This window comes from Aulonocara stuartgranti, assembly GCF_965226115.1.
Source record: "Aulonocara stuartgranti genome assembly, chromosome: 20".
NCBI lineage: Eukaryota > Metazoa > Chordata > Actinopteri > Cichliformes > Cichlidae > Aulonocara > Aulonocara stuartgranti.
Genome location: NC_138956.1, coordinates 28,923,953 through 28,939,212, shown reverse-complemented (window position 1 = coordinate 28,939,212; position 15,260 = coordinate 28,923,953). Strand labels below are relative to the sequence as shown.

Here is a 15,260-nt window from a genome sequence, read left to right as displayed (position 1 = left end):
AACTTTAATTGCTTCTTCCATTACTAATATTTTTTGCAGAAATACAAACTATACTTTAAACGTGTCTTCTGCTTGGCTCAACATGATGTAGGTGATCTGGTCAATAAGCTGTGACATGTACATTTACACGTTGAATTACTCAATATGTGGAAAATCCCCACATGCCACTTGGCTGCTGGAGTGTCATGTACTGTATGACCTGGACTTTGAACTTGACGTTAGCACTAGCACCTAATAAAGCCACTTGTCACTACAGACCAGCGTCGATGCCCAGCTCCATACCTCCCACCCACACAGTTACTGGACAAGTTACGTAAGTGAAGGAAAAGTATTTAATAAGTATTATTAATCATGTACATAAGGCAGCAGGTGCTTTAAGTGTGACTCTTGTCATGACATCAAGTTCATCATAAGGTGTAAGATTTGCACACATCTTACATATATTTGATCACTACACTAGGTTCTCACCTATAATAACACATTAATGCTCATTCTTACATGTAGGCCATCTGAACTCTTTGTAAGAGTAAAAGTGAAATGTTCACAATTCATGTTCTGAGGTCATCGTTTGGAGGTTTAGTTGTTTAGCACAAGTTTCCCTTTGAACAAATGATCAGCTCCACATACGTAAAAACAAAACAGGTTAATCTGCCTGACAGTGACATTACTCATCAGGAGCCAACATGACCGCACAATTTCATTGATCATTGTTTCCTATTCACTCAAAGGTTTGAAAAATCAATAAAAACATCTTTACAGTTTGATATTCATACTCTGTAACGTTAATGGCATTTTTTAAAAAAAAAAAAAACTCAACTGTTCTTAGTGTTTTCTTTTTTTTTCTTAAAAAAAAAAAAAAAAAGACTTTATTCAGACAGTTTCTTCACTGTGAAGCTCTGGAGGAGCGTCGAGCAGCTCAAACATGTCATCGATGACTTGCCACAGGCAGTTCTCCAGAGGGAAGTCATTGTCCACCAAATTGACGAGGAAGTAATTGTCATGGATATATTTAATTATCATCCGAGAAGGAGACTCGTCTTCATAGAGTTTGCCCCACTGCTCAATCCACAAGGCAAACGCCTCATCCTGAGAAGATATGAGAACATCTGGGTCAACACAACATGCCAGAGCTTTTACATCACACTGCACTCTGTCTTTAAAGTTAAAGATTATACAAAAATACAGAGAAAACAAACAATCAGATAAGCCCGTATGAGCGAGCAGCTAGTGACAGTGGGAAGGAAAAACTCCCTTTTAACAGGAAGAAACCTCCAGCAGTACCAGCAGCAAGGAGGGGCGGGGCCATCTGCTGCGACCGCTTGGAGCTGGTTCCAGAGCTCCGCCTCCTACTCTACCATTAAACGCAGTCATACTTTATTATTACCCCTTTAAACCTTAAATATTTCAGTCATTTAAAAACACGACACAAGGTTTAACATTCCCCAAACTGTGGACAGAAAGAAGACAGTGTCTCACCTTCCAGTACATGAAACTAACTGGGTCCACTACAGTCGGCTGAACAATCTCCCTTCCGGCGAAGATCCCCCAAGTCACAGCATTTGGTTGCATTTCAGGGGCGTTGGTCAGGTTACGGCCCTGCATGCAAAATGTTCACCATGACCAATGTTTACACACACACACACAACCATGGAGTGACTGATGCTTTGTGAACAAACTTACATTCACATTAACAATGTGATAATTCACACGGGGCTCGTACTTCTTCAGTACTTTAAGAAGAGCGGTCACATTTTCACTGGAGGTGAAAAACTCCAGATAGGCCTGTCGGTTGAATAACATCCATATTAACAATAGCAGACTCTGAGTATCCCATCTGAAGGTACTGAAAATACTGTTAGTGTTTGTACCTTCTGGAAGACATAGCCCCCTGGAGGTCCCCAGCCCACAATGGGGTCTGTGGAGGGTTTGCCATTGATGTTGGGCTGAGAATTGATGGTGAGGACTCCTCGCCTGTTCACTTTCTCCAGTTCATCCTTCAGAAGGTTGGTCTCTGGGGCCAGAGGCTCGTCATTCCAAGGCAAACACATCACCTACAGCAGAAGAGAAAGCCTTAGCCTGCTGTTACTGCTGCTATATACAGAAGACTTGCTGTGGAAGAACGAGTGGCTACGTGGGGTATGGTTAAAAACAAAAACCTGTTCTCAGAGTGAGTGTCAGTGTTTCCAGTGCACTCAGGACAGGATTCATTTAAACAGAGTAACAATGGCACACCAGCCAACCACAAGGTTAGTTTTCACACTTGACTTATCTAATTTAGCTGGAACATACAGTAGACAACAGCTTTGTATACTTAAACCAAGGACAGATATAGGAAATCTGTGGTGCCACAGGCTGGGAAAGCTACGAGTGACCGAGCTCCGTGGTTCATCCTGGATACCTTGTGTCCGCAGCGATTTGGCTGAGCTGTAATGTAGCAGGTAAAGACTTCGAAGACGCTCTCCTCATTTTGTAGCTCTTCACCCCACATTTGCAGCAGTGCATCTTTAGATGATTTGCTCTTCAGGTAGAACAGGTAATAGTCATTCAACTCCCCAAAAGCTGGAGACGAGGAATTTCCCCTGAGGACGAAAACAAGACTCTGAGCTAAAGTTCAATAAAAGCTGAACGAGGTTCCAGAAAGTGATTAGATTAAAAAAAAACAAGAAACAATAATAATACAATTTAACGCGTGTGCACATTTCATAGTGTCAATGTGAGCGCTCGAGCAGAGTAGGAAACAACCAGTCCATCTGAAGAATGAGTCACATATTTAACCTCCTAGGACCTGGCGTCCACATATGTAGGAATCACATTTTTGGTTGTCTAGACCAAAATACTAAATTTTGCTCTACAAGGGCCTGATATCCACTTACGAGGACATTATACTGCCTCTGTTCTATTGAAATTTTAAACAAGTATCCTCATATGTGGATCTCATTTCTTAGAAACAAAATCAGGTTTAAAAAAAGTTAACTCTTTGTTTTTACATTCATCAGGTCCCAATCAGCCCAAATATCAAAGATAAATTAAAAATGCATGCTATGAAAGCGTTTGTGTCTTAGGAGGTTAAAGGAGAAATGCATAAACAAGCAAGCAACAGGGTCTTCTGATGGTGAGCTTTTGAGCAACAGCGAGCCTAAAACCTGCATCATACTTCCCACGTCTGCCAGTCTGCCAGGGTCCACTCAGCTCAGAGTGATGGCAGTTTTCTTGTTAACACACAGTGAATACAATGGTCATGAGGACATCAGTGTGTTTGCCGGTTTAATACCGAAAAAGAAAAACTGCAGCTACAAGAACACACATTAGAAAACTTATCACATAGAACAGCTGTTAATGTAACTCCAGTATGCACTTAACAGAGTCAAAGGCTGGAGATGAAGGATGATCCCTGTGGACAACAGCACGACTCACAACTCGTATGCAAGTTCTTACATACACTTATGCAATAATTTGCATAAATTGAGGCATTCAACAAGAACAGCCCTCATTTAATGTCTGAAATGCAACAATGAGGACATCGTGATAAATGAACCCTACCATCTGCCATTGGGGAAGTCGTCCCAGTCCTGGGTTCTGTAGATGTAGCTCTTGGGCCTGGAAGCCCAGAAGATGGGTCGAACATCTTCTACCTTCCGTTTGGGATGGGCGCTCACTGCCCAGGGCAGAGGCCGCCTGGCACAGAAAGACACTGTCAGCCTCTACAGCACTCTCTCAGGGCAGGAAAAGAAATAAAGGCCTGCTCTACAAAAGACACTGCTCAGTGAAATGAAGCAAATACTTTGGTCACTACTTTGATCACACATGAGTTCTTGATGAACGAAGCATTCAAGCTGAAATACTTTACTCATGTAACGCTGTAATGTAATGATAATAAAATTGTCAGTGGAGATGTAATAATCAACCTTTTAAGCAGATTCAAAATTACACCTAAATTGGAGTTAGAACTTACAGTTTGATTCAACACAGTGTTAGCATGTCAACATGTGTCACGAAAGTTGGTGTGAGGCAGTAATGTTTATGGGAATCTCCTCCCAGACTTTGAAAAAGGCATCAGTGAGCTCCTGAACAGTTAATACAACCATCGGCAGATCTGCAACTTGAGCAAATCTCACTGTGGAATCAAATTCCACCCAAGATGACTGGTATAATATCCTATTAGAGCGATTAGAACATGCTGGTAGGTATTACAGGTACTGCGCTGCAGTGGTTTGTATCATATCTATCTAATAGACTCAGATTTGTTCATGTAAATGGAGAGTCCTCTTCACACACTGAGGTTAATTATGGTGTTCCACAGGGTTCAGTGCTAGGACCAATTCTGTTTATATACATGCTTCCCTTAGGCAGTACTATCAGAAGACATAGCATACATTTTCACTGCTATGCTGATGACACCCAGCTCTATCTGTCCATGAAGCCAGATGACACACACCAATTAGTTAAACTGCAGGAATGTCTTAAAGACATAAAGACCTGGATGGCTGCTAACTTTCTGCTTCTTAATTCAGATAAAACTGAGGTTATTGTACTCGGCCCTGAAAATCTTAGAAATATGGTATCTAACCAGATTCTTACTCTGGATGGCATTACCTTGGCCTCCAGTAACACTGTGAGGAACCTTGGAGTCATTTTTGACCAGGATATGTCCTTCAATGCACATATTAAACAAATATGTAAGACTGCGTTCTTCCATTTGCGCAACATCTCTAAAATTAGAAATATCCTGTCTCAGAGTGACGCTGAAAAACTAGTTCATGCATTTATTACTTCCAGGCTGGACTACTGTAATTCATTATTATCAGGAAGTCCTAAAAACTCCCTGAAAGCCTTCAGCTAATCCAAAATGCTGCAGCAAGAGTCCTGACAGGGACTAGAAAGAGAGCATATTTCTCCTGTATTGGCTTCCCTTCATTGGCTTCCTGTTAAATCCAGAATTGAATTCAAAATCTTGCTCCTCACATACAAGGTCTTAAATAATCAGGCCCCATCTTATCTTAATGACCTTGTAGTACCATATCACCCTATTAGAGCACTTCGCTCTCGCTCTGCAGAACTACTTGTTGTTCCTAGAGTATTTAAAAGTAGAATGGGAGGGAGAGCCTTCAGTTTTCAGGCCCCTCTTCTGTGGAACCAGCTTCCAGTTTGGATTCAGGAGACAGACACTATCTCTACTTTCAAGATTAGGCTTAAAACTTGCCTTTTTGCTAAAGCATATAGATAGGGAGGATTCAGGGTCACCTGGCCCAGCCCTTAGTTATGCTGCAATAGACGTAGGCTGCCGGGGATTTCCATGATGCATTGAGTGTTTCCTTTCCAGTCACCTTTCTCACTCACTATGTGTTAATAGACCTCTCTGCACTGAATCATATCTGTTATTAATCCCCGTCTGTCTTCCACAGCATGTCTTTATCCTGTCTTCCTTCTCTCACCCCAACCAATCACAGCAGATGGCCGCCCCTCCCTGAGCCTGGTTCTGCCAGAGGTTTCTTCTTGTTAAAAGGGAGTTTTTCCGTCCCACTGTCGCCAAAGTGCTTGCTCATAGGGGGTCATATGATTGTTGGGTTTTCTCTGTTGTATTATTGTAGGGTCTACCTTACAATATAAAGCGCCTTGAGGCGACTGTTGCTGTGATTTGGTGCTATATAAATAAAACTGAATTGGTGAACACTGAGGAACCCAGCATGCCATAATCATCATTTTACGTGACTGGAGGCCTCTCACATAAATCATCACTTTAAACAGATGACATCATCTTACACGGTGCAAACCCCGTCTCGGCAATTCTCAACACACCAACTCGATTTGGGAAACTCTCAGGACAAAATTAATTTTAGTATATTATTATTATTTATTTATTATATTACAGGCCCAAACGTGTCATATCGCATAGACGAGGATCTGTCTGACAGAGGTGAAGTATGGCTGCGAGTCGAAAAGGCAAGATAGTAATGTGCTTTGGGGAGTCTATCGCCATATCCTCTCATTATACCCACATGGTCAGGGTTTGATTTCCAGTCTTTAAAGTAGTAAATGCAGCATCATTCCAGACTCCTTACAAGCACGTGTCAAACTCCAGGCCGAAATCATTTTATACAGATTTATTATTAGTGTTATGCATGGTGATATGAGGTGCTAATAACACAGAAACTACAGATCCCATAATGCAGCGCTGCAGCCGCCTTGCCGAAGGCTAGGCTAACTGGGAACATTCCTGCGTCAATCAAGTCAAACTTCTGTTATTACAAAGCTAGCCACTCACAATGGCGAAGCGAAAAGTCGATTCTGAAAGCAGAGCCTTTCAGCACCGGTGGGAGGCTGAATATATGTTTACAGACATTGCTGGTAACCCCGTGTGTCTTATTAGTGGAGCTAATATGCTGTAATTAAAGAATTTAATTTAAGACGGCACTATGACAAAAAACATCAGGATTAGCTGAAAAACCTAAATGCAGAAACTACAGAAGGTAGAAGAGCTAAAGAAGAATCTAACATTTCACCAGAGAAAAATCACAAAGTGAAGCTGTTGTGAAAGCAAGTTTTATTGTAGCAGAGGAGATAGCCAAATCAGCCCGGCCATTTATGACTCTGAAGAGCTGCATGATGAAGCTGTGCGACGTCATGTGTCCAGACAAAACGCAGATTTTGGCAAATGTGAGCCTGAGCAGAAACGTATGTCAAAGTGTAACCGACATTAGGGCTGGGCCATATTATACCGTTCACGGTAATACCGGTATAATGTTAGGCAACGATAGGAAAATGAAATATCGCGATAGAATATGAGTAAAACGCGCATGCGCAGTGCCTTTGTTTTCATACGCACATGGCCGATTGTTGAGTGAAACAGATGAACCAGAATTGGTTTGTAAAAATGGTGCAACTTCAGTGATGTGGAACTGGTTTGGTGTTTGTCCACAAAGCACATTTTTTTGCAGAACATGCAAGCGGCCGTCGGACTAAGATGCCCTTAAATCTGGGAGTAATCTGGGTCCTAAACTCGATCTTTTTCAGGTCAAACGAACACTGCAGCATCACTAAGAGTTAAAAACTGTCTAAATTCTTTCATCTTTAATAAAACGATCAGCATTGCTGCTTTACCAGGTGTAACTATGAAGTTTAACTTCCAGGCATCCATGAAAACAAAATGTATTACATTTAACGGAGTTAGAAGCTAGCAGGAAGCTAGCGGAAGTTAGCTCGCTAGTTACCTAAGCATGATATTGCATGTTCTGACTGAGAGATTTCTGAAAAAAATCAAACGTACAGCTCTGCTATCACTTCCAACATAAATGAAGACAGGAAACTAAACAGCAGTGACGTTTGTAGGGTTACTGAAGTTGGGCTAGCTGGTATATAATGATGTGCTACGTGATCGCTAGCGACACAGCTATGTTAGCATAACATAAACAGTGAAGCTGGAGGACGAACACTAACACTTTTCCACTTATAAAAGTTAACGTGAAGGTTCTTCATGGTTAGAGACAAATGCAATCGCATGGCAGGATGCTGTAAACGGACCAAACTTCAGTCAGGAGAACAACTGAGATAATCCATCCACAATACGAGGTTAGTCATTAATATACTGCAACAACATGGGAATAGAGCCGCTGCCAGAGAATTCAACATTAATGAATCAATGGTACAGAAGTGGAGGAAGCAAGAAGAATGAGTTTAATAAAGTTTGATTTATCTGACTGCTTTGTTTCGCTTAATGTGCCTTATAATCCCGTGCACCTTATGGTCCGAAAAATACGTACTGCACGCTGCAGTTTAATGTTGCAAAGCACCTCTTTTTAACTTCAGTGGATATTATACATGGTTGTGCTCAGGATATGTCAGCCCATTTCTACTGGAAATGCCTTTTGGTTAAACTTTCAGCAAGGAATTTGCATTTGCACTGTTACATTTTTATAAAGCTTTAATGTACATAAAAACCAGCTTCTTGTTTAAGTGAAAATAAATGGAAGGTTGTCTTTTTGCGCTAGTAATGTTGTGGAGTTGTATTTTGTCACGCATCAATTATATCGTCAGTTATATCGTTATCGCAAATTTTCAAATATATATCGTGATAAATATTTTTGGCCATATCGCCCTGCTCTAACCGACATGAAACTGCCCCGGGACAAACAACAGATCGAGCGCCGGTGTTGTCGTCAGGATGCGAGTAAAGATGCAGGAGAACTGTATCGGCGAGTTAACAGCATACTGCATCACACACCAGGAAAGGCTGTGTGGTAAAGTCCTAAAAATGGAGCATGTAATGATCACCGTAACGCAAACCGTAAATTTTATCTGAGCTAAAAGTTTAAATCACCGTCAATTTCAGTCTTTTATGTGGGAAATAGATTCAGAGTTTGCTGACATTCCTCATCATACAGAGGTCCGTTGGCTGAGTTGGGGAAAAGTTCTCAATAGAGTTTTTGAGCTCAGCAAGGAAATCTGTCAGTTCATGGACATGTATGATGTGGTGAAGGCATTTCAAGTGAAGCTGTCACAAATGCACCAGTGCAACCTGCCCCACTTTCCCTGTTGCCAAGTAATGTTGAACCAAGTCAGCGGACTTTGCTGATAAACTGAGCGCACTGCGCACGCCCGGCGCTTTGGTGACTTTGAAGCACAAAAAGAGAATTTTGAGCTGCTTCGCAACTCATTTACGTGGAAACTGCACCTGTGCAGATTCAGATGGAGCTGCAGTGTAATGATACACTCAAGGCAAAGTACGACACTGGATGGCCCGCACAGTTTATTAGTTCCATTCCTGAAGCAATGCCCCAGCTCCATCTACATGCGGCTCCAACCTTGTATATGTTTTCATTTATTTTTTCTGTGGTTTTTGGCAGCATGTTCATATTTCTAACTTAGAATCGGAGTTAATATTGTGTGGAGATGGTTGACGAAACTACATTTTCTTATTAAACTCGACTGAATCTCACTTTTGCTCAAAGCACTGGTGTTTGATTGACTGACCTGGGGTCTTCTATCCACAGGCCCAGCTGTCGAAGCACCTCCATGGTCGCAACTTCACGGTTCAGCGTGTAAAAGTGGACACCTGGCACCTTGCCACTATCCAGCAGCACACGGCACATCTCCACTGCTTGCTGTATCCCATAATTACGGATAGCAGCATCGTTGTCTTTGATAGGCTCGATGACTTGGGTGATCTCCTCTGGGACCTCAAGCTTGGAGAGCTTGACAAGCTGACGCAGAGACTGGTAACCCTGAACAACATGAACACACGAAAGTTGAGATCCACTCCTGTGCAGCTCTAACAGAACGTACTGTTATCCAGCAGCTTTACGTGTGGTCAGCACTGCTGTCACTGTGAGACTGCTAATGCTACAATGTCTGTCTGAAACATTAGCTCCATCGAGTCGTCTTTCCCTGTGTGGAAGGCAAAAGGGAAATCTGGACCATGACGAGTACATTTAACACTCTTTAGTATCACTGCAACCAGCTACCCCTTTGACTGCTCCATGGTTCAGATGACGAAAGAGGAAAGCACAATCACAGGGAGTGTAAAGAGTAACAGAACACAACACTATCACTTCAAAGAGGAGAAAATTGCTTTGAAGATAAAGGTAAGAGGATTCCTGTTCCTAGAAGAACTTAGTTACCTGAATGGGGAAGATTCCTGGTAAGATGGGACATGTGATGCCAATGGCTCTGCAATCATCCAGGAACTTGAGGAAAGTGTCGGGCCTGAAGAACAGCTGGGTGATGACAAAGTCTGCTCCAGCATCCACTTTCTCCTTCAGGTGCCTGAGATCAGCTTCATAGCTCTCTGCTTCAGGGTGGCCTGTGGGGTAGCCTGGACACACACATTTAAATTAGCGACAATCCACTCAAACTGCATCCTGCTGACCTCGACGGTGAGAACATACCAGCGACGCAGATGTCAAAGTAGTCATCAAACTCTGAGCGGATATGTTTGACAAGGTCGATGGCATAGTTGAAACCATCCTCCTCTTTCTCCCAATCTTCTCCTATTGGGTCTGTGAAGATATTTGGCACATGCCTAAGGTTTAAAAACATGCACAGCTGGATGAGACAGGTCGCATCCTTGTACAACAAACTAGATGAGCTTTGAGCGCCGATTAAAACAAAGAGGGAGATCCATTAGTTTGTATGAATCGGGGAAAGTGCAGCTGAATCGAGGACGTGTTACGGTGAAGGAACGTCTCCACAGATTGGGAAGCATTAGCAGTGGGAATGCATCGATTTTAATTGCCAAAGAAAAACTCGTCCGTCAGCGATCAGATTGTTGACATTCAGCCATCAGCTGATTCAGATGTAGCGTGTGACATCACTCGCTGCATGTAGCATGCCTGCTAACGCAGCATTTAAGTGCTTTTATGGTTGTGACCGATGATTTTAACAAAGTGTCACAGAACATTACAAACAGGACATAAACTGTCCGCCTCTGCAGAGCACTGCTCGTGCATGCGGCGCTGTGTTAACAGTCCATTGTAATGTCTTGATGGATGTTCAGTCATCCAGGTAAAGAAATCCCAAAAGTTGATTCTGTTCATCTGGACGTTTTCAGTGGGAGAAACGTGTCGTCACTCATCCAGGTGACTTCTTCAGTCTCAGCTGACTGCAGGTTTCCAACCTTATAAACATAATGATCATTTGCCTGAACTGAAACTAGCACCACTGAAGGAACAATGGGCCGGGAGGTCAGTTCCTTAATCATAATTATGCAAATTCTCATGAGCATTGATCAGCAACCATCAGGCCAGGACTCTGCAGTCTATTTACACCTACAGGCCAGAGGACACTCTTTCAATGATGAGGATGAACACATCCTGGACAGGGAGGAATGCTGGTTTGAGGGCGGAGTCAAGGAGGCCATTTACGTGAAAAGGGAAAGACCATCTCTGAATGGAGGAGGGGGTCTAAGGGTACATCTGTCACCATCTTACAATGCTGTGATAGCTGCCATTCACCAACTCTGTGAATCATACTCATGACCACTGATCAGTGGCTGTTGATCAATGGTCATGAGAATTTGCATAATAATGATTAAGGGACTGACCTCACAGCCCATTGTTCCTTCAGTGGGCTGGTTTTAGTCATTATGCAAATGTACTGTTTATAAGATTGGGGAAACCTTCAGCTGAGACTGAAGAAGTCACCTGGATGAGTGATGAAACGTTTCTCCCACTGAAAACGTCCAGATGAACAGAATCAGTGTTTGGAGAGTCCACTGTAACCCACGCCAGTGTGGAGAACACAGTCCACTGTTACACCGAGCAACTTCACGTCACCTGACATTTGTCTTTACTACATTTTTTAAGCCATTCGAAATCATGCTGCTTGTTGATTTTCAAATATTTTTCTTGCTTGCAGTAAGACCAAAGTAAAGGAAAAAGTAGGTCTGACATTGTGTTTCTAATTCTCGTCTCAGAAGCTGAATGATCTGGAATATTTCAGAGCACAAACGCTGCAGCAGGATGTCTCCATCAGGTTTTACATTTGCAGTTTATTAGGAGTTTTTTTTTCTTTTTTTCCCTTTTAAATAAATGGTACATCCTGAGAGATTTAGTACATCACAGGCTGTACAGAAAAATGGATGATTCCATTAATAATGCATTTAATTTACGAGTACGAGTGTTGTTGGCGTGCTGCTGTGTGAAGACATGATAAAAATACTCGACAGCCAGTGCTACCCTTCAGTGGGTACGCCTCTCTAAATCCCACATCCTCTTGTTCTCGAGTTATTGCATTCACAGGATGACAATGCCCCATCAACCCTTTATGGCTGCTGAGCTGCTGCAGCCCAGGAAGTACAGCGGATCATCTAATGACTGAAAGGTTGATGGTTTGATCCCTGGCTCATACTAACCCCAAGCTACTCTCCAACAGATAAACCGGAGAGCAAGTGTTAAACAGAAGAGTGCTGGTATGGCTACCATCAGCATTACCTCCTCTTAGTGCCATGATATTCTTCAGGCCCAGGTGCTTTGCTTTTGCCAAGTAGCCAGTGATTTTCTCTTTGCTTTGATTGCAGCAGGTTAGGTGGAGGATGCTCTCCAGGCCACAATAGTTGACAGCTGTGCTAGCAATCATCATGGATGAAGTTTCCTTGTCTGAACCCGGGTCGCCTGCTGGGTGCCAGGTAATGTCGATGAACAGGGGCCCACCAGAGCCCATACGGTCAAACCTGTAGAAAAAACACAAAGGCACACTCAAACCAGGTGTGGGAGTGAGGTAGTAAAGATGAACACATACATAACAACTACAATCTGGACTTGAGGGCTGGGAGCCAAACCGGGACACGTTTTCCCAGATGGGCTCAGTAAGGTGTTTTCAGTTTTGCAGATAAGATCATAGTGTGTACAGTGTTATGTTTCATGAAGCTTTTATTGTCACACATTTGAGGACGTCTGCTGTGGAAAATTTATATCAATGTTTGTACTTTTTTGGTGGATTGTTAATTAGTCTGTGTTGGTCTGCGTGTTGGGTTTATTAGTCTACCAAGAACTGGATGTGCTCCAGACAGTGAAGAACACTGTTTTGTGTCTTAGAGTTCCCTGGATACATATCAGAGAGATCACATACTTCATAACAGAACAGCTGTCAAATTGCAACCTTCTGTTGATTTTGCTCATAAAAAGGATTTTTGTGATTAAGTTAAAGAAGGCGTGAAAAGGTCCCAATCGCGAAATCGGTCAATTTTATAAGCATTAGAATAAACATCCTGAGATAGTGGATGCTGCCTGTGGACCAAAACATGAGTTAAAATAAATAAATAAATAAAAGCAGGACTGACCGCCATCATGACTTTTTGGGATATGTTACTGCCAGAGTCTGTCACTTCTACTGGATCCCCCCCCTACACACACACACTATCATCTCTCCTGTTGCTATACATAGCCCTACTAGCACACTCCTGCCTTTCCTTGTCCCTCTTCAGTTCCCATCTGCACCACCAACAGCCCCACCAGCGGTCGCTGTTAACCCAGGGACGTCTCATTCTTGATGCGTCCCGTTTAAGTTCACATACCGTGATATGAGGTTAACAGCCCCACTGGCTGTGCGTGGAGGGAAGAACTCCAACGAGAACCAGCGGTCTCCGGACTCCATCCTTCTGCGCATCTTGTCCCGCAATCTGTCCGACCGGTACGCATCCAGCACCGGCGTGGAGCACCGGGAGCTCTCCTTGGAGCTGTCCCCGCCACTGTTGCTGGCCCCGCTGGAGTCGCTCTTGCACTGGCAGGTGCCATCCCCTCGCTGAACCTGGTTCACCATGACTGTAACTTACACTGGGAAGAAGAACAGATACGGCGGCGTGTTCAGATTTAATGTTGCCTGCATGAGAAAACGTGTTAAAGCACAACTTTAGCTAAATGTTCTCCACGAAACTTTTCCACATCCCGCATATAACAGCTGTTTCGGACTTACCACTATAGCAGGCAGCACGGCACTCACACACTCCTACCTCTGACCCTTTACATCACGGGTTAATTATGGTCTGACTGAATGGTGACCGACGGCTGTGATAACGTCGGTTGCTTAACAGCGACGCGAGCGGCTCGTTATAACTCTTGCGCGCACGCGCTGCTTAAGCTAGCTGTCCGGGCTCAGCACGTGCTCAGGCTGCATTCACACGTAAACGCAGAATCGACACATCGAGTCAACCGAGTGCGCCTAACGCCATCGTGCTGGACTGATTTACACTGGTGCAATGTGCAGATAGTTTATACCACCTCCTCGGTCCTGCTGCCTTTATGCCCCTGAGCTCCCATTCGTCCACAGCCACAAAAATAAGCACTGCTACAGCTGCTGCGAACTTTACGCTAAACTGCTTCCTCTTTGGAGTTTTCCAACAGTTTGCATCCTTTACAGTTGCAATACTGCCCCCTTCTGTTCTTAGTGCTCATTCTCCAAATGGTCTGCAACACAAAGCGCTCTTCTGAATCAGAATTCTGCTACACGATTTGGTCTTTCGTGTAATTATCAGCTTTATGTTGATCTTTCCAGATTCTGCTGCCTCCTTTCGATTGATCCCATCCTCCTCCTCCTCTGACGCACAAACTCTCCACATGCCCTCCTTCACTACATCCGAACTTTCAGAGGTCTTCCTCTGTCCCTCCTGCCTGGCAGCTGTCACGTATCCTCTCTGCACGTGTCCAAACAATCTCAGCCTTGCATCTCTAACGTTGTCTCCACTGGCAGCTAAGGAGAAGAGGCTGAGGAAGAATCAGTAAGGGCCAGCTCGTCAGTTAAGGACTGAGTGAGACACGGGTGGAGTGGAGGATTTACCCAGAGGACAGGTGCATTATTACAAATGATCCCACTGCATAAACTAGAATGTGTGACACCTGACCGTGGGCTGTGTGGAAGCACACCAAACATCCTTTCCTATCCCGAGCCCTCTGTCCTATGTGCTTAAACGCGCGTGTTATTTATGGTCCTGTCACATCATCAGCTGTGGCATGTAGGCTCAGACAGGGAGAAGCTCATAATCGCTGTGTACTGAGAAAAGACGTACATACCTGCAGAGACGCCACAAGAACCCGAAACACACTTCCTCCTGCTGGGCTTCAATACAACACGGGAGGCCTGTGACCCTTTACTGGGATCAGTGAATCTCCTTTTATTACCACGTTAACGTCCCCACAGTGCCGTTGGGACTGCGGCCACTCTCCATGGCTGATGGGCTCAGCCTATCAGGCCTGGTTGTTGCTGGTACTGCTGTCCACGGTGCAGCAGCAGCCACCCGACAGCTAAAGTGGCGCTTAATTGGACACATACAAACAAACAAATGTGTGTGTGCTTTTTTTCAGGTTCTGCCGTTAATAATCTTATAAATCGCCCTGGTGTGTTTCATTGTAATATTCTCCTCCCGAATAATATCCGTGTCTGCGCCTCTCTGTCGTAAAACTGACGCTGCGTGTCTTCTTAAACCCGAGCGGGAGTTTTTAAAAAGGCTCCCGCTGTCGTGTTAGTAACAGCAGATGACGCCATTATAGATTAGAGTCACAGGAGAGCCACAGCAGGCAACCAAGACACTTTTAAAGTGAGCCTATGAAGCTGCAGCGTTTAGTTTAAATCTGTGCCGTTCGACTCTGAAGTCTGTCGCAAATCCATCACACGGCTACCACAGACGAACAGTCGCAAAACGTTCATATTCAGTATGGCCAGTTCTGTGTACTGTCTGTTACAGAGCAGACATCAAATATCCGAGGTTGGCACTTTAAGAGGAACTGTCACTTTCTAATTTTCTACGGGAAGCAAACGCAACATTGTCCTCACGC

General features: G+C 43.8%; 1 protein-coding gene across 3 annotated transcripts; it reads right to left on the bottom strand.

The window, feature by feature from the left end:
- Window positions 1–314: 314 nt before the first annotated feature.
- mthfr (methylenetetrahydrofolate reductase (NAD(P)H)) lies at window positions 315–15,128 on the bottom strand. 3 transcript variants are annotated; one of them, XM_082518489.1, is made up of 12 exons: window positions 14,499–15,128; window positions 13,007–13,265; window positions 11,925–12,163; window positions 9,882–9,992; window positions 9,615–9,808; window positions 8,968–9,218; window positions 3,541–3,675; window positions 2,399–2,579; window positions 1,869–2,051; window positions 1,681–1,782; window positions 1,477–1,596; window positions 315–1,086 (listed from the first exon to the last, which is right to left on the bottom strand). In XM_082518489.1, exons 2-12 carry the CDS (start codon window positions 13,249–13,251, stop codon window positions 871–873), a joined length of 1,977 nt encoding a protein of 658 aa, XP_082374615.1. In that variant the 5' UTR covers window positions 13,252–13,265; window positions 14,499–15,128; the 3' UTR covers window positions 315–870. The 3 variants fall into 3 exon arrangements, with proteins under 3 accessions (XP_082374615.1, XP_082374614.1, XP_082374613.1); XM_082518488.1 differs by lacking the exon at window positions 14,499–15,128 and adding an exon at window positions 13,405–14,108; XM_082518487.1 differs by lacking the exon at window positions 14,499–15,128 and adding an exon at window positions 13,710–14,060.
- Between the last annotated feature and the right edge of the window lie 132 nt (window positions 15,129–15,260).